The sequence below is a fragment of the Melospiza melodia genome, chromosome 14 (assembly GCF_035770615.1).
Source record: "Melospiza melodia melodia isolate bMelMel2 chromosome 14, bMelMel2.pri, whole genome shotgun sequence".
Lineage (NCBI taxonomy): Eukaryota > Metazoa > Chordata > Aves > Passeriformes > Passerellidae > Melospiza > Melospiza melodia.
The window spans coordinates 16,098,824-16,118,675 of NC_086207.1; the positions used below are offsets into that span (position 1 = coordinate 16,098,824).

Sequence of the window (19,852 nt, forward strand, 5' to 3'; positions counted from 1 at the left end):
TAGAACATGCTGGCATTCATGGATTACTTTGCTTTTATATCATAATTTTCAGTGTAATGGTTAATGGGACTGTTTTAATTCTTTTAATGTCTGTTGTGCTGTGAAGACAAGTTAACAATTGCTTTTTTGATTGTTTGTTTGTTTGTTTAGTCCATGGTTTCTGGAATTGGTCTTCTAGGAGAGCAGATGGTAGAAAGGAGATTGAGGTAGAAATTAAGGATTCTTGTTATAACTAACAGTTTTTATGGATTGCAATAGAGGTTTCATTTCTGTGGTTAACCAGCATAAACAGTTTTCATTAGCATCTAAATTTAACATAATTTTCAGGAACATGCAAGTTCTGGTAACTGAAGATGATGATTGATACTGATCTAACAATGAAGGAAGAAACAATTAAAATGCTGAAAGTTAAATTTAGGAAAGAGAGATGAAGACAAAGCTTTTAATTTGGGATAAATGAATCAACAGCATACATGACTTTGAAAATGCAATTTTATATTTTCTTTATGTTATATGTTTTATATGTTAAACAATAAGGTACTGGTTTAAAATTTCTTCTAAGAGGCTGTTGAAAAAAAATCTTGAGAACATTTGAAAAGGAAGTAAAGACCCCCTAAAATTTACAAAATATTGGTCATCATGACAGTATCATCCTGAGATAATCAGGTCAAATATAAGCTGTTCTTTCCATCTGAATAAATGGGTTGTATAAAAGAAATGATGACATGGAACATCTTTGGCTAAGTGCAGTAATAATAATAATAATGATAATGATAATAATAATAACAACAATAATAACCAAGTGTGCTTTATTGCAAGGAAGAAATGTTATCACTCCAATTAGCCCATATAGGAGATGTGAAAAAATCCTAATAAGAAACAGTTTAAGCGTTGCTGTGAAGTTATTATTTCAAAACTAGATGTAATCAGTTACCAACAATACACAGTATGGCTTAATTAATGGCTGAAGTACATGAAATCTCCAGGGGGCCTGTCTGCACTGGTGTTTAGGGACATATTATAACTCAAGGTAATTGAATAGCAATTAAGTAGAGTTAATGAACGTGCATTCTTGGGAAGACACACAACAGTTAATGGATCAGCCCAGAATGAAGCACAGTTAAACGCACACGCGTTTGTTTTGCTGATCCTCTGAATGTCCACACCAGGATAAATAAGGCCCTTAATTAATTTGAATTAATAGATGTTGGTCTCTTCTCCCATTCCAAGTGAAAGACACTCTGTGGGTGATGCAAGGACAGCTGTTGATGTTTCCTGGCTACACAAATTAGAGATATTGCCCTTATTAACCATGGCCCAAGCTTTTGTTAACTGTGGGTCTTTAACACAATGTGGGCAATAAACAGGAGTTTGAAGTCTATGAGGTGGAATTCGTGTTGCATTAGAGAACTAACTGAACTAAATTAGAGACTGGCTTTCACCACAGTTTCATGCAATCAGGAGGAGAAAGGACATTTCGGATACAGGCAGCAGCTAACCACTGAACCAGGGTCTGCATCTATCAATTGAAAGAGAAACTGATTGCCAAATGTTGTCTCTTTGTTCTGAAAATAAAAGGCTGTTTTATGCAAAATTCCTTGGGTGATTATAGGGACAGATAAGATTTTTCTTGGAACTTGAGGAACACGAATATTTGAATGCAGTCCCAAATGCTGCTAGGAGCCAAAACATGGAGAGCTCAGATTTAAGTGACTCTTTCTGAAAGATTTATAGAGAGCTTAACAAGACACTAATAATGTACAAATTCAATAACCAGAGGAAAGTTTAAAAAGTGAATGTATATGTAAGTTGTTTGCATTATCCAAAAGTTAAGTAAACAACACTGTATTTTTCAGTGATTTAGGAATCACTGCCTTACTCCAACAAACAGGAAATTCTTTAGAAATCCAGCATAAGATCTGGCAGAAAAAAGAGACATTAAAAATCAGATACTATGCAGGCAAAGGAATTATTTTTGATGGTACAGCAAAGAGGAGGTCAGTTTATTCAGTGTAAATGAGAAACTGCTGCAAGATTCCTCTGAGAGTCTGGTGCACCCACAGGCTGGGCTTGTTCTTCAGTGATGGCTGCATGTGCTCTTCATAACCTGTGTTAAGTAAAAAGTAAGTTGTTTCACTGGAGAAGGCCTGCAGGTAATGAGAGGATGACAGGGGACCTGCAGGAAATGGAACAGGGTAAATTCACGTGGGTAATGAAAGGATGACAGGGGACCTGCAAGAAATGGAACAGGGTAAATTCATGTGGGTAATGAAAGGATGACAGGGGACCTGCAGGAAATGGAAGAGGGTAAATTCATGTGGGTAAATTTGTGGTGCTCCACCTCAGAGGAGTGTGGCACTGATGGAGGTTGTGGTGCCTCCAGACACCCTGGGCGTGTTTGGGGGTCTCTGGGCAGGGCCAGGTGTGCCCCCTTGGGCTGCAGCATCCAGTGCCAGCTGCCCAAACCCTTGGGGTGTGTCCAAATCCATCCTGGAGAGCCTGAGTGTGGCGAAAAAAAAAATCTCTTAGCGGTGTCCTCTTTCATGTCACAGTAAACAAAGCCATTCAGAGGAGGCAAAGTTTTGTTGAAGGGGGCCTTGGGTTCTCTTTGGGACTTGAACTTGTTCAAAAAATTGAAAAGGCAAAGGCTCCGAATTAAATCCTGCTATAAATTAACACAATTAATGTGTTTCATTTCAGCTACCTGCACATCATTCAGGGAGCTGTCTTGAAAGAGACAAATTAATTACTAATAAGAATTCTATACCCTGCTATTTTCTCTGTTTACTGATCTTACTTTCCAACGCTTTTCCAGAAATACTCAGTCTGATATTTAACAAGTGAAGCTATTATTATCTTAAATTACATAAGATTTTGCTTCCCTCGTGGTTGTGATAGAGGAGGATGAAAGTAAAAAAAAAAAAAAAAAACCTTTAGCAGGACTTCAACAAATTCACTGCAGAATTTCATAGTGGATATGGAAGAGTTGAACAAGCTGAGACAAAAAATATTGAGATCAGAGAAATGCTGAATGAGGGAGGCTTTGAGTCAGAGATTATATTTTTGGCTTTGCATAGCCTCACTGTAAATTTCAATATTTCTATGAAATATTTGCCCTAGACACATCAATAAGCTTTGAAAGTACAGGTTGTTAATGAGTTGCAGCTGAATCCCAATTTTCTTTCTGTTTATTTTTTTGAGTAGTAGAAATACTCCCTGTGTCTATATAATTAGTGTTTTCATGTTTGTTTTCCTTCGGTGGAGTCTGCCTTTTGAGATACTCCTTTGGTTCTTTCATCATTTCACAAAAATTATACTTCTGCCCAAAATAACTCAAACTGTCCTTAAGTTATATGCAAAGGATTCTCAGCTCCAAAACAGGTCTTTTCAAGCTTATTCTTAAAAAAAGTCTTTCAAGTTACAAAGGCTTCCACTGCCATTTTTAACAACAGTGAGGTTGTTTTCTTTTTTTTATATTTTATTTTGAAAAGGATGCTGTTGACCATGAGGAAATACTTAAATAATCTTTTCATTGAATAGAAATACCCTGTGTTTAAGCAATGTCTTTCATTTTTAAGAAATCCTAGAACTTCTGTCAAAGTCATTTTGACCCACAGCATTTGCTGCTTGCATTTGGTACCAAATGTTGGGAATAAACATTATGACATAATCTCTAAGCATTAGATGAATAAACATGGTTTTCTCAGGAATGTCTCCTACAGCCTACAGCAACTTAGAACACTAATTAAAGTGAGACATTTTTGTCAATCATTTCATAATTTAGAAATTGTTTGGTAAAGCAGAAAGCATCCCATAGGAATGCATTCTGGTGACCTGATCCCATTACCCTTGTTAGATATTTATTCCCCATTTTACATATTTATTTGAATATTTACTAGAGATTTGAAGTGTATTGCACTGGTTGCCTAGATTGCTTATGCCTTTAAGACCCCACCAATAACTGTAAAGAAATCAGATATTTTTGAATAAACCTAGAGTGAGAAAAGAGCAGTGATATGTAGCCATAGCCATAGATATGAACTGTACATTTTTAACAGTGTCGACAAAGACAGTCTGGAAAGAACCAATTAGAATAATTAACATTTGCACTAGTACTTCTGCCTTGATAACAAGTCACTGACCACATTTAGCACAGTTACTCTAATTAATAGTCCCATTCAGGAAAGATATTTATAGGTGCAGTATTTCACCCAAGCAAGTAAGGACTTCACAAGGTATCCGACAGCTGGCATTGAGTAATACATTCTAAAGCATATCCCCAGTAATCCATCTCAATTCCTTGTTTATTACCTTTGCAGCTTTCTAGCACTTTTGTCAATAAGATATTGCTTCCAGCAGTTCAACTTTATTCTTACATTAATATCCCAAATTTATCATAGGGTTCTAAATTTCCTCTGGTCACCACAATGTCCCATTGAGCCATTTAAGCTCCTGGAAACTCCGTTCTTTATTGGCAGCCTGGGAAAAATATTTTTTGCCCTCTATCCCTGAGTGTTTTGAGATTAAATTCACTAACATTGTCAAGTTAGGTCAGCGAGGGAAGCCAAAACAAGAGAGTAAAATGTTGTTGGGGATTTAGGGTGATTGAGGGAAGGGGAGGAGGGGACAGAGGTGCAGAGCTCCAGCCCTGCTGTCACAGCTGTGTCCTGGGCAGAGCTGAGGATGTGCAGAGAGGGACTGAAATCTCCTGGCTTCAGGCAGCCTGAAGGTCTGTGTGCTCACCAAAGGACAACTAAAGGGAAATACAAGTGTCAGCCTTTGTGCTTTTTGTTCTTTTAATGGATAAAAGTTCCTTCTCCAGCAGTTGTGGTGTCTGACCAAGTGCAGCGGTTGTTGATGAATGTGTCCTTATTCCCCAGAGGTCCTTTTTCTTGGAAAGGAATATCTTATTCAGGCAGTAACAAGCACAAGGCTGCCAAAACAGCCAAAAAGCTGTAAGAAAAGTCTAGGTTACCCCCAGAGCCCTGACTGGAGCATGATGGAGAGCTGAGTTGCCTCTTGCTGCCTGTGAGCCAGCCCCAGTCTGCCTGCAGAGCTGTGTGGAGGAGCATGGCAGTGACCTCCCAGCCAGCAGCACTGCCTGACCAAAAACATTTCACCAAACCCATTATTTTAATGCTAATTTAATAATTTTTAACTTAGCCTGATGCTGTCTCCCCTCTCCCTGCCTGCAAGCTGGGGCTGCCCCGTGGGACTGGGCTGCAAGGGCTGCATCCTCCTCCTGTGCTGGTTTATTTATTTTCTTTGCAGAGGTCCCAGGGAGCAGAACCAGGGGCTTCTGCCAAAGCTTGCAGACACCCAGTGGGGAAAACAAGGTGTTGAAATTGCTCTGTGCTCACCCTTGCTCATTCTGCCAGGCTGGAGGGGAGGCAGCATCACTTCTGACTCATGGGGGTGTTGCTGCTAGACTGTACCCAGGAGCAGCATTTGGGCTGCAGGAATGCTCAAAGGTTCTTTGTGATCAAGGAAATCCAGATCTGAGACACTTAAACATTTATTTTGAAGGATTTTGTGATTTAAATAATCTTGGTTCTGCTGGAAAGGATTTTTAAAGCTGGTGAGGTGAGGTTTCATGCAGTGGGTAAATTAATAATTATGCAGGTTGTGAGTCACTGCATTTGTTTCTGCTAGTTTCATGTTTCAAAAAGGAGCAGAATGAGGAGGAAATGCTAATATCCCCAAAGAAGACATATTTCTGCAAGGAAGGGGCACACAGAGCTGTGCTCTCTAAAGGCAAAAGCACAGCGAGAGCAATCATTTCCCTGTGGCTTTAAAACCCTCTGTTTAAAGAAAGTATTTTAAAAAGCTGCTGTCTCTTGCTCTGTTGCCACTTGCTGATGCCAGCTGTATATTTTTGCATGTGATTTTTGGCTATTTCAGGTAACCACCTGACTTTCATACACATAATATTGTTCTCCTGAATTCCAACAGAATCTCCTGGCATCTGGTAAAAGTCCCCTATGACTCAGTAAGCAGCCACTCAATAAATAATTTGAAATGAAAAGCATCCCACCCATGAATTCTGGATTTTTTTTAAAAAAAGAGAAAAAGCTTTATTGCCTTTATTTTCCTCAGAAAGTAAACAGTGGGAAAATTATCTCACTGTTGCTTTGCAAATGTATCATCTACCATGATGATAATTTTGGGTATTGCATCAGGAAATGCTGTCTTGCAGGAGGATTCTGGATTTGGGTTGGTGGCCAGCAAGTTCCTAGTTCCCATGCTGTTTAATCATCATTGATTTTAGCCTAGTAAACACTTCTGAGTGTGCATTAGAAAGCTGTGGAGAAGACAAGGGGCATTAGGCATAATGCACCTTCTGGCAAGGAGGCAGAGGGATGCAGACTGCAGGGAGATGGGACAGGAGCTGGACTCTGAGTTATTGGCACTTGAAGGGTGCCAGAATTACCCTGTTGTTTCTCACGAGCAGGATATTTATGGTTTCTGTGCTGCAGCACTGTCACACAACAGGGTGTGAGAGACAAACCACGGCTGTGCTTCCCTTGGCAGTTTTCTCATTGGTGGATACCTGACTTCGTGCCTCAGTTTCCCCTTTGAGGGGAACCTGGTCTAGGGGGGTTGAAATGAGAGGATCTTTAGGATCCCTTCCAACCCAAACCATTTTTATTTTATCAGTGATTTCCTCCTGCTGCTCCATGGCCAGGTGGGTGTAAAGGGATGGAGCAATTTGAAATCAATATCTGCACTCCACAGATCAGATCTCATTCTTTGCCCTCCATTCCTGGTGGTGAGGGGCCCTAAACATACTCATATATTTTCCTCTCTGAATAATTATTTACTGGCAATTGTTCAAAAAGCAGTGGAAGCAATATCCTTATTTCAGCCTCTCTGGGAGCAGCATTTTCAGTTCCCTCATTTCTTTGCCATCCCCAGAACCTCTCTTGCTAAAAAAAAAAAAAGTCATAGACACACTATAGATAAGTCTGGAAGACAGTTTAAATTATTTTTCTGTATATTCTGATAGTGAAAGAGCAAAATAATATATTTTCTGTGACAAATAACAGCTATAAAAATTCATTGGTGGTTCTTTGGCCACGAGGGCAGTTTCTTAACCATGGGACTATGGATTCCTCTTAAAAAAGAGAATTTGATTTTAAAAGAAATTTCCTTTACCTACCTGTGTAAATAAATTGAATGTGCTCTATCTCCGATCTCTTATTGAAAGTATGAGACTTGATTAAAAAAAAATCATTAAGATAATCCCTGGAGTCACTCTATGTGGATATAGTTGGAATCACATTTTTAAAATACACTTTATTTCACTATATCTGTTTATTGACTGGCAACCTGTTTGTTTTCTTTTCGAGTCCTGTTGCACTTTGAGTGCACTTTGCACTGACTTCCAGGTTTATTGCAGAAATCTGAAGGCATCCAGAAAAGACTCCTAAGTCACCTTAGAGGGTGATTTCACCCACAGCAGTGGGTAAGAAGCACTCCAGGGATTGGTTTGGGTTCTATTTGGACCCTTTTGCCATTTTCTCTCCTGACTGCAGAGGTAGCACAGGGTGATTATCTGCAGTGCAGGCTCATCAGTTGAATTCCTGATTCTGGCTGATTGGGAGGGGTCAGAAGTGATTAATTAATCAAAAAATCATTGATAATATTCTTCCCTGCCCACTCTGCTTTCTCCTGGCTTCTGGAAATGCAGAGCAGGAGCAGGTAATGGTGGAGTAAATGAAGCAACTGAAAATGCACATTCACATCTTCATTACCCCATTTGGAGGCTGGGGCTGCCATGGCAGGGAGTTTCTCACACAGGGTGGGGTTGGGAAGGTCAGTGCAGCTCCATCAGTGTCCCCACAGCCTGCAAATCCATCTGCTGGGATGGGGTCATCTCATGTGCCCTGGGGATGGGAGCTGGGACAGTGTCACAGCCCTGCTGGGTCTCCTCACCTGCGCTTTGAGCTCTCTTGGGTGCTGCTGTGAGGTTTGGATGGGATTAAACCACAGCATGTTTGCATGGGCCTCATTTCTCTGCCCAGACCTGGTGTTATGCTGTGATTAATGCCCCTGAGTTGTTCTGGCATGTTCACGTCAGGCAAAAATGGCAAATAATTGTCCCCATTTCTGAGAGCTCACCTTCAGAAACGCTACAGCAGAGCTGCTGCTTTCCCCCTCACACTGCCAGCTTGGTGGGGGGAACTGCTAAATGCTGGATTAGTCAGAAAAACCTCACTTCAGAGTGTAAGGACAGAACACAAAAGGGATCCACTAAGATAAAGGAAAAAAAAAGAAACATTCCTTCTCTCTGGAAACTTCTTCCAGCACTATAAAGATGATGAGTCCAACCAGCCTTGGTGTAACTTGGAGCAGCATTGCCACAGAGGACTTTGTGTCCAAGATCTTTATAGTCTGAAAAAAGAAGTGTTTGTTCTGTTCTTCATGTGGTGATTGACAGATTAGCATAGTTAAGGAGCATTAGGCCATAATTTTTAAGAACTCTTTCTGCACCCTCTGCATCAGTGGGTTTCTGTGCTGATTTTATTATTAAATCACTGCATTGGAAGACTTCTTGTTCCTACGAGTATAAAAATCTTTTTCTCCCACTTCTGAGCGAGCACAAATTTGTGCAGGATGGGACTTTTCCCTTTTAGTTAGCATAATTATGGTAATGAGCTGGACTAAAAAAGATGGAGAATTCCAGGGACACATTTGGGATGTATGTTGATGGTAAGATGTGAAACCTCACTGTTTGTCTTGGAGAAAAAAAGCAGAAAAGTGCTCAAGAGAGCGTGGCTCATTTTACAATGCTGCAGTGCCAAAGTGCTCTGTAACAAGGAGCTGGAGGGGTGAAAGCCAAGTTTCCATCTTTTCCCTGCAGTACCAGTGGAAAGGGAAATTATAACCCTAGAGGGAAATTCTGCATATGATGGCTGAGTTGTAGTAACAATGCTGGGATTCATAATCATTTCTCCAGAAGGTCTGCTAATCTTTTTCCCTGCAAAATGTACTCTCAGATGGGGTGGCTTAATTCATCGAAATCCTGCTTTTGTGGTGCCACACCTGACCATATTTTGAATAAATTCACTTTGCTTTGGAAAGAAATACCTCCTGCCTAGAGTAATTCCAGCGCTATGCAGTAAATCCAGAGCTGAGCTTTCTTCAGCTCTGGCTGAAGGATTTGTTTAGAAATTGTTCCAGCACTAGTTTGGAATTGTTTCAAGGGGTGAGATTTAGTTGCTTTGGTTGGTTGTAACTTACTTGAAACAGTAATTGGAAAACCACATTTGAGCCTGTTCTTCCTGTTCATTAAGACTTTTCTCCTGAACTTCCACTACAGCAAATTTATCAAATTCATTTATTTATTTTCCCTTCCACATGAGCTTCATGGGGCTCTCTGAGTATCTTTGGTCATGAATGGTGTTGGCTCTGGGGAGCACCCGGACAGTGTGGGAGGAGCAGACAGAGGAGAAGGGTGCTGTGGGGATGTGCACGTGGAAATCATCCCTAATGCCCTCAAAACAATGTGAGTCTGATGGGAATGGAGCCAAGATGTTCTGCATCAAATCTCATTGCTGTGGCTGGGGTGTGCTCTCAGTTCTCGTGCTCTTCTTGTTGTTTTCTGCCTCTGTTTCTGCAGTCATGCAGAGGAGCTCACAAAACCAGGAGTTACCATGGGAAAGGAAAGGCTCTGGGCTTTGCAAGGGCTTTGTTTGGGCTGAGTTTTACATTGACCATCATGGTGAGCAGGCAATTCCTTCTGCTTGCACAAAATTCCTTCCCAAGCTCAAAAACCATCTGGATTTCCTGTAGCTGTCACAAATAACTTCACACCCATGGAAGGAGCTGAAAGTGCCTACACAGCTCACACTACTTCAACATCAGCTTGCAGAGGTCTTTTTCCAGTGGGTGACTCCCACAGCTGCTCTGTGTTCATTCCCATCCCTGTCTCCTGTGACTGATGGCTGCAGCACCAGAGATCATTTAGAGCTGTCACCTCCCAGGCTGTCAGGAGGTTCTGGATGGAGCCTTCTGCAGGGAGCACTGAGTTAGCTGATTGCTGCTCTTGCTGCTTCTGTAATGTTGTTTTAGCTGCAGGATTTTAGCTGTGCTTCCCCAGTGTCTCATTCCTTCCCTGGAGCAGGATAAGCTCTGTCCCACAGTGATCCAAGGCTTGGGATCACCTTCCTTCACCCCCTGAAGTCTCAGCTCAGTTTTCCTGCCCTGTGCCTGTCACCTTTAGAGGCAAATGCTACCAGCAAGGCATCAGACAGGGACATCTGAGGTCAGGAAGCAGAGGAAGAGAGAGGGAGGTGATGGCAGTGATGGACATGGGACCTCACAGTGCAATTCACAGCATAATCCTGGATCTGTGCACAGGGATATGGTCATTTGTGCTGTGTGATTCTACATTGCCTTGGTTTTCTCTGCTGACCACACAAACTGTCTCAAAGCAAGGTCTTATGCCAGAGGAAGAAGTTTTCACACATTATCTCCTTACCTGTGTTGCTCTGGACCAAGCTGTATAACCAGATTTAATTTTATACGACTGATGCTGCTGGTAGGTGTCTTCCATAGGAAAATATTGCTGCTGATCCACAGCTGGATACTGGGATCCTTATTAAGATGATGAATTAGCTGAAGAAAATGAGGAGAAGGAGGGAGAGCAGATGCAATTAGAACAAGTTTGAGGCTGTGAAGAGCTGGCAATGATGTGTTTTGTACCTGGAATCTGGAAACATTTAATATCATGTCTGAGAGAAAAGGACAGTACAGATATCCTCCCAGGAGGGAGAAAAAAAAAAAAAAACGAGGTCACTTGCCTTTGCTGAGGGTTTTTTTCCTAACTTTGGATGTATTGAGCTGTGTAATAACTTGCACATATCTGGAAGCAATGCAGAGCACAGCAATCAATAATACAAGCAACAATAATCAGGTGTTTCAGCCATCTGACACAAGCAGTCTCCAAAGATAATTCTCTCCCACAGGACATTGCTGAACATAACTTCAGTTTATTCCTAGCAAAAAAAATTAAATGCTTACCTGCTGTGCAGAGACAAACCTTGGCAACCATTCTCCTCCTGAAAACTGGAAAGGGATGGAGGTGCAGGGAAAACCAGTGGGAAACAACCACTGGAGCTGGTGGTGGCCAGGAGAGCTGGAGCAATCTGTCACCAGTGTCCTTAAAATCCTTAGAAAGACCTCAATAAACAGGAAATCTGTTCAGCAGTGCCAGGAGAGCAGAGGGAAGCACAGAAGAGTTTGAGGCTGCGTTTTGTGTTCGTCAAGGACAGAGGATCCTGGCCCAAGGGACACAGGGAATGTGTGTCACTGTCACCTTGGCTCTTGAGCAGGTTAAGCTGCAGCGTGAGCCCAGCCTGGTCTCATAAAGCTGCCCATGAATGAGACAGCACTGGAAATTCCCCCTGCCCCTGTGTGGCATCAACCCAGGTCAGTGCAGCCAGAACCAATCCCAGGTATTTATTTTGGAGTTAGAGAAAAGTTTGGGTTGGGAGGGACCTTAAAAACCATTGTGTTCCTCCCCCTGCCCTGTGCAGGGACATCTCCTGCTATCCCAGGTGGCTCCAAGCCAAATCCACCCTGGCCTGGACCTTTTTCAGGGATGGGGCAGCCACAGCTTCTCTGGGCACCCTGTGCCAGGGCATCACCCTCCTTCCCACTCAGGGAAGAATTTCTTTCTAATATCTCATCTAAACCTACTCTCAGTTTAAGCCTTTATCACAGCAGTTAAATGTCTCTGGTTAGGGTGGCTGTTTTTTTCTTATTCTGTTAGCTGGATCTTCCTGCTACCAGCCTTGCCATTAAAAAAAGTAAAATTAAAGTAACCCAAATCGTTAAAAAGTAAAACAAATATAAACTGGACTTTAGCCACTTGTGTGGCCACATTGCCAAGCAAAGGCAGAGAGGAGCTTTGGTGATCAGACACCATCAATGCTGAGCTCTTCCCCTAACAGCAATACCATCATTCTTAATTGGCTGTAAAAATGAGATGCTTCTCAAGCTACTAAAATCCAAAATTCCTTTCTCATCCAGCATCACCAAAATGACATTTATGTTATTCAGGATTGCTATCCCCTTTCAACTCAGAGCAGTCAGCAAGAGCACATAAATTTTTATGCCTGTCCAGTACAAGACAGTGCATAAAAAGAGAGGGCATAAATGATGTAATTGATGTGAGAGTTTTTGCCATGGCCTCCCAAAAAGCAGAAAAATTCACTGCAGGTGGTGAAGGAGGAACTCTGTGCCTCCTGTTTGGAGCTTCCCTCCTGGGAGCTCCCACAAACCAGGCTTGCACTATAAAGTCATTCACTCTGCTGAAGAGTCTATTAGTAAAAAGTAGAGAAACAATGATTTTCAGATGGCAGAGTATGAAATAATCAATACTTCTCCTTATTCACAAGCAGAAGAGTGGCAGATAAGGATATATACCAGTCACAGACACAATGTTTAATAAAACATCTTGGTCTTTGTCACTCTAGGCAGTTTTCTGCCACATTTTATAGGTCACAGTCCATGAAATTTCATAGGAACTTTCATATCTATTCTCTGTAGCAGAATATGACATTTATTTGTTATTAAACCATATAATTTAGGGAGGATGAAGATACTTTATCCAAAACAACATGTGAAGTAGTCTTTCTAACAATGATTTCTCTCTAATGTATCTGTATTTTGGGACCTCTGTATAGTCCTGTGAGCTTCTTATTTTTTTTAATGGGACATAATAGAGGAATATAATTTTACAGGAACTGTAAAATTATATCTTGTAAAATTATATCTGATAAGTGGCCAAGATATTTGGTGAACTCAGGGCACAACCTTTGCTTGTTTTTTCACCTGCTGAGCCAGACTTTCACCACAAAAACCTGTCAGCTTTAATCATGAGAAACATGAGCAGTGGGGAGTTAATCGTGGTAAGTCAGTGCTAAGCATTGATCCACTCCCAAACACCTGCAAGTCAGGAGAGGATTTGGGGTGGGCACAGCTTTTATTGCTTCTGGCAGATGCAGGAGGAGGGAAGGGTGAGTGGAGTGGAGCTTGAGAAGGATCCAAGATTGAGAAGAAGGCATGGGGAAATGCCTCTTTCTCTCCAGTCCAGTGGGTTTGTAAGAGGATTCGCCAACTTTGATTAATCAAATGTGTCCTTGATGTTTTGGCTGTAGCGTATTGTCCCATAGGCCTGATACCTCTTTTGGGATGTGCAGGAGCTGCTGGCTGTCAGCTAAACTCCCCTTATGTACATTTTTTATATGTAAAAATCCTTTGGACCACACTTGGGAGACAGAGGGTGAAGGACAGAAAGAGAAACACACAAGGGAAGGGCAGAGTGGGATTCTGGATCTGTGTCATTACAACAGAACAGGGTTGTGAGTCATCAAAATTGCTGGTTTGCCACAGCTTCAGTGGTGGCTTGAAAAGTCCCTTTTTATCCCTAGGTCCACGTTCTGGAAAAGTATTGCCCCATTCAGCTGAGGAGGCAGCCCTGGAGGGGTCAGCACTGCATGTCCACAGAGCTGGTCCCTCTTGCAGCTGGCTGGGGCACACAGCAGCTTGCCTGACCTGCAACTCTCCTTATTAAAACCAGAGAAGACACTGCTGTGTGAAAGCCCTCAGGGCTTGTAACCTTACTGAGATAATCTATTTTAGGGAAAAAAAAAAACTGTAGAGATTTTTTAGCAGCCCAGACAGTGTGAGGGTCTGTAGATAGCTGTAATAATTCCTGCTCGCTCAAATCGCAAAGCACACTGCTATCAAAATTTAATCTAGGCTTTTTGGTGAATAATCATATTTCACTCATTTTCCTCCACACTGCTGCTTGAGATAAATGAACCCCTTCTGTGCCACCACCAAACCAGAAATCATAGGCCAATATTTTACACCTGGGGCAAACAAATGTGGGGAGTGGCATTTTATGACCCATCTCAGTAGCATTTCCAGCATCTGTCTCTCAAATTCGCTCACAGCCTTGAGTTCAAAATGAGATGACAGCGGTCACTTTATCAACCAGCATCACCTTTGTTCATGAGACACCAGGGTCTGGCAAGAGCAGTCTTAACTTGGCAGGGAACTACCTGGGAATGGCTCTTGTTGGAACAGGAGAAGCTCTGGCAGGTGACCAGTGCTGCTGCTGAGCCGTGCGAGGTCACTGATTTTCATCCCTCCACACTCAGGCCTTTGGCAGCAGTTCATGGAAATGTGTCTGGGTTAGATCTCCTCTCTCTTGGAGAAACTCTGATTCCTCATCTGGGGCTGGAGGTGCTCTCATAGTGGGAGGAAGAGGAAGCAGACAGGTGGGGTTTCATTTTTGTGGATTGGGAAGCATGCTAGATGTATATCCAAGTACACGTGGTTTTCCTGGATTTTCCTGGTCTCCTCTTATGATCTTCTTATGCCTTCTACCCAAGTATTCCTTTTTCCTACAAAATCCCCAAAACAGCTGTGAGTTAGGCATGGAGGTGCTAGTTTTACTCTTACTTATTCCTGGTGATTTCAGTCAGTTTTTTGCTAAAAGGTATTCTTCAAACCATCTTTTTCTCAGAACAAAACAGTTTACCTCAGTCCTTGCAAACTTTGACAATCACCGTGAATCTTGAAAATAATACCTTACATTTGATGTGGTTTTGATTATAAATGTACCTGTGCAATTTCCTACTCACACTGTTTCTTGCACACCTTTCCTAAGCACTTACAGCCTAAGTAAAGCTAAATCCCTCATCTTAATAAAAATTAGAACTTTCATGTGTCAGAGGTGAAATATATTTTGGTACAGTTCTCTGTTTGAGTGTATCTGTACAGATATTAATCAGACATTCTTTACAGGGATTTGAGCAGGTATATTATTATATTATAAAGGCAGGCAGTGAATATTACAGTGAATAGTTTCCTGTTAACACAGAGCATCACTGCCTCTCTGTGAGTAGAGAATGACTTAGCTTAAAGGAACATCTTTCATCTGTGTAAATGGTTTACTGGGGGGCATTGCAGATAGTTCTGAATAGAATTTTTTTTCTCCACAGAAACTGAGCTACAAGCATAACACAAGTAATTGCATTCTCTAGTGCCTCCCAGTGCTATACATGTTATCTTCAATGGGAAAAATCAGCTATTGGCAGCCTGGTGAATTTAGTAATTGTAACTAATAGGGTTGTTCCTTTTTTGCCTGTCTTTCAGGATGGAATGGGGAACCTGAGGATCACAGAAAAGGGTCTGAAGCTTGAAGGAGATTCAGAATTCTTGAAACCTCTCTACGCCAAAGAAATCCGATCAAGACCAGTAAGTTTTGGGAAAGGAATAAGTTTGTTTCTGTAGCCCTTACAGAAAGAAGCCATGAAGGGGCAGGGTTGATGTGGCTACTGGATAAATTGCTTTGGCCATTGGCCTCTCTGTACAGGTGCAGTTTGGGGAGTGAGGCTTTGAGGGCTTCATCCAGACACTGCATCCTCTGGGCCGTTCCACAGTTGACACCCGTGGCTCTGGTTTGTGTAAGCCACAGTTAAAACTCTTCCGGACCTCTGAAGTTTCACACTGTCTTTGCTTTCTTTTGAGGTAGATCCTAAAGCATCCTCAGCTGGAGGAGCTGTTCTTTTTGAGGCAGAGGGATGGCTGGTAGCTCTGAAATCAGCTCACTTTTAACAGTTACAGCTTACCTGGATAGCAGAGAGGTGCTGCCTTGGCACAAGGGCCCGATCTGATGTTCATTAGCACGTTGAACCCATATTATGTCCTCAGTCCTATTTCATGCTAGTTTAAAAATATGTGTAGTTAAAATTCAATGCTGCTAAGAGTGACTGCTTGACAGAAGTGGCAAGAATGTTAACTACTGGAAATGAGAAAGAACCCAAGTGTGATTGAAATAACATTTTCATAGCAGCACTTTGTTGGCTGTTGGTGACTTTTGGTCTTTCTAATGCAATCCTGTATGTCCTGAGCAGCCTTAAAATAACTGAAACAATTACAGAGTTTCCAGGATCTGTGTCAGAAGATATCATCTGTCTTGTTTCCTGATCTAAAGTGTTAATTTGAGTCAGATACCAACCTTCCCTTTTGATAACAACGGCAGATAGCTAATTAAATAAACTTAACATCCTTTTATCTTAGCATTTCAGTGCTCTTGTAGAAATTGGAACTTGGAACATAATGAACAAAACAGCCAATACCATACCCCATTTAATTATTGAAGGTTGTAACCTCTGTAAGATGGCTAGGAATTCATTTGAACAAGCATAATGATTCAGGAAGAAAACTTAATAAGAAAACCTTCATATCTATAAATGCTTTCAGCCCTGAATTAAAACAGAACCTGTAAAACCTTCCATGTCATTCACCTTTTAATATAAAATATGTGGGAACCAGGTGCAGCAGTTGGTTTGATAAATAGGCTGACAAATCACTACCTACATTTCTTTTTCTCTAGTTACATTGATGAAAATAACATTTGATTGCTAAGAGAAGTGAGAACTACTTCTTGCTACTGGGGAGTTTACCGTTTTCATATTATCATATTGATCTACATTTTAATACATCCGGAGGTACAAAAGGTGTCCCTTTCCTGGGGCTGTGGGCGTAATTTCCACACACCATTGACAGATTACTGAGTGCCAGGAACAAGAAGTGTAAGGTGGGGCCTGTGTGTGTTCTTTGCTTTATCCCCCTCCCAGGGTTATTTTTGCTGTTAGCTGGAGGAGGGTGTAGCTGCCAGCCAGAAGCTCTGATCTGCAGGCTGGGGAGCCGCAGCATCCCTGCTGCCCTCAGCAGATGAGTCCTGCAAACTGTGTCAACCACAGAGTTACACAGACCATGCACATTGTTCCTCTGACTTCTGCAATAAACTGGAATAGCCTCTGCTGGATTTTAGGTTGCTTGTGGTAGCCCTGGAATTATTTTTGGGCTGGGGGCAACAGCAGAGATCTTGGTGCATTCAGACAACTTCTGCTTTCCTGTGCTGCGTGTGAATTTGGCCTCTTGAAAGCAGATGAAAGGATTGCAGTCGACCAAAGGTTTATAGTTACAGAATATTTGAAAATATTGTTAAATAATCAACACTCAATCTTTTTAAAGAGCAGTAGTATGATCCAGTGTTGTCTTGGAGGGAAGCGTGGTAGCAGTTCCTGAACCTGATGAATATTGTTAAAATGAAGTGCCAAACTCAGAGCTCAGTAACAGATGAACATCCATACTAATGCTAGAGTGAACTTCTCTGTGTTTTCAGGAGTGCATAATGCAGCTTTAAATATGTGAAGAGTAACAGAAACAAATCTGACAAATAACATAGTAAAGAGCATCCCAGAAATAATCTGACATCTACAATTTTTCATATGCTTAATTAAACAACCTAAGAGTTGTTACAGTAATAAATAATGGTTTCATATAAACTCCAAAGACTTTTAGATGCTGGTTATTTATAGAAGAATTAATTTATTTTTCTTTATAAACTCAACAAATTTAACTTCAGTATTGTTCTGTGTAGTGGGTGAAGGAGCATTGCTGCTGCCTGGAAAGGGCCGGGAAAAATCACTTTTCCTGTAAGTGGCTGCAATTCCATGAGCTCTATGCCCTGGGTTTTCCCACTCTTGTGTCTCTGTGGTGCTGCAGAGCTGCACACAGAGCTGGGAAACCCCTGCCAAAATATTTCCAAAATGAGAATTGTGATTATTCTTGAAAGCCTGACTTTGTCACTGGTGCCTCTTCTCTGCTGCATCTCTTGAATCCCAGGAAGTTGGTAATTAAAATTACACACAAACTTGCTTTCCTAGGAACTCTACCTTCTGTTTTAATGATAGTTTTGGATTTCCACTTAAAAGTGGATTTCTTTTTTTCAAATTGATTTGGCTGGAAGGGAGGATCAAGAGTTAGAGAGGAGGAAAAGCCCTCCAATGTCATCCCTAGGGACTGCTGGGTGGGCAGCTCTGAGCTTCTGTAGTTTGTGCCTTGAGGAGCCCTGCTGGGCCCTGCTCCCTTCGTCACCTGAACAGGCAGAGGAGCTGCACTGAGATGCGCTTCTCATCCCAACTGAAATTCCAGATTTTAGCAGAAGGATTGGATGGATGTGGTTTGGACCCAGGCAGAGAAATCACTGACATGAACTGACCTTAAACCTGCTGCCATCTGGTTTCTCTCTGCATCTGACACCCCTAAGATTTTCTGTCTTTTTCCCTCACCACTCAAGAGTGACTCCCCAAATCCTTTCTGGTTTTATAGAGAGAAGAGGATCTCTGTTCCTGCTGTTTTCCATCCTAGTCCTGCCTCAGTAGTACTGGATTTGTAGTATGGGTTGGGAACCTGTTTTCAGGCATCAGAGCTTGCAAAAAAATGTAACCTTGCCATTTTACAAGCCTAAAGTTTATCTGGAGGTTAATGAGTGGGTGGTAGCAGTGTTTGCACCTTTGTAGCTTTCTTTTAAAGAAAGGAGATGGATGTGTTCCCTTTTCCCAGAGGGTTCAGAGCATCCTGAACTCCCAGCTGAACATATTGCACACTGAGCAGTGTTTTTGCCTTGCATGGAACATGAGCATCTTGCTGCCTTTAATTAAGAAGATAGCTGGACCATGAAGTATTGCCTGTGTAAATAAAAGTGATTTGTACTTAGTCAAGGAGCTACATTAGGAATTCTCACATTTCTTTACTTGCAGATAAATTATGAAGATTATTAAAAATTGGAAGGGTCATCTATAAACCCATCTGTAGCTCAGCTGCACTGTCACTCTCAAAATGTAGCTGTCTTTCTAACTGTTGTAATTTATTGTGGACTATCGTGTGAACCATCTGCTTGCTTATAAATCAGACCAACTTTGACTGAAAGTTGTACCCAGCAGTAGAAATCATTAATTTTATGTCCTGGAAAGTAGTGGCAACAGTTTAGGGGACTTCAGTCTTCATTGTCTTAATTGGAATAGAAATTTAAAACTGGAAATTTTCCTGCCTGTGTTGAGATGAGCTGCTAAGAAGCAAGTTGTTTGCAATTTAGAGTTAGTCCAGATTTAGCTTGCTTAGTGCAGTTGGGGTGTTTTGAAGCCTGGCACATCCAGGTCTGTAAGGAACCTGAAAGGGGCAAGACACAGAAGAAGCTGTGTGCATTTTCCATCCAGATAACAAGAGAAATAAAATCCTGTGCTGCGATTACACAGGAAAATCCAGTGAATTACTTCTCCCAGGAGCTGTCTGACAACCAATGAGATGATAATCTCAGTTTCAGGAAGCAGAGAAAAACATTGCCATGATAGGATTACGATGGGTTTGCCCTTTCAATGTTCGTTCCAAGTGCATAGATAGGAAAGAAAAATAAACTCAGTTTGCAAATGTTTACACCTGGGCTTTATTTTTCTTACACTGAACACTTTTAAAGAGAAGAATATGGATTTGCCTGAGAACTTTGACTTTGCTTCAGTAAAAGCGCTTGACCTCCTTTTAGCTCTCTTTTAGACTCTGCTATTGATGGGTCTAGGAACAGAGAATTAAATGTGGGCACCAAAATTCCTACTTGGGGGAGCTCCAAGTCTGCTGTTGCACAGGTATAAGGGATAGCAAAATTCTCTGAACACATTTTGAGATTTTCAAGTCTCTTATTGTATGCAGCTGGTTTCATGTTGAAGATCTGCTTCTGGTTGTTTTTAATCAGCTAAAAAAAATAGTTATAAAGAAAAACCCAATACATCAAAGAAAAAAGAGGCAAAGGACTGTGTCTTTTTGTTATTTTCCTTTTTTGGGGAATGTTAAAGGTCCCTATCCCACTCAGTATGGCAGGGAGTGTCTCTGAGAGCACCCTATTTGCTCAGATTGTTGGAGCAAACCTGCCCTCATTTGAAGCCATGGAAAATAAGTGGTGACTCCAGTGGAAGGAGGGCTGGGGCTA

At 41.6% G+C, this 19,852-nt stretch overlaps 1 protein-coding gene across 7 annotated transcripts in view; it reads left to right on the top strand.

Annotated features, from left to right (window-relative positions):
* The window catches only part of SGCD (sarcoglycan delta), a 310,429-nt gene that overhangs the window by 220,158 nt on the left and 70,419 nt on the right, over positions 1-19,852 (top strand). For all 7 annotated transcript variants that reach the window (XM_063168909.1, XM_063168911.1, XM_063168908.1 and 4 more), the window contains one exon: positions 15,175-15,276. In XM_063168909.1, coding sequence (XP_063024979.1) covers positions 15,175-15,276 — 102 coding nt within the window. The remainder of the gene's footprint in view (positions 1-15,174; positions 15,277-19,852) is intronic.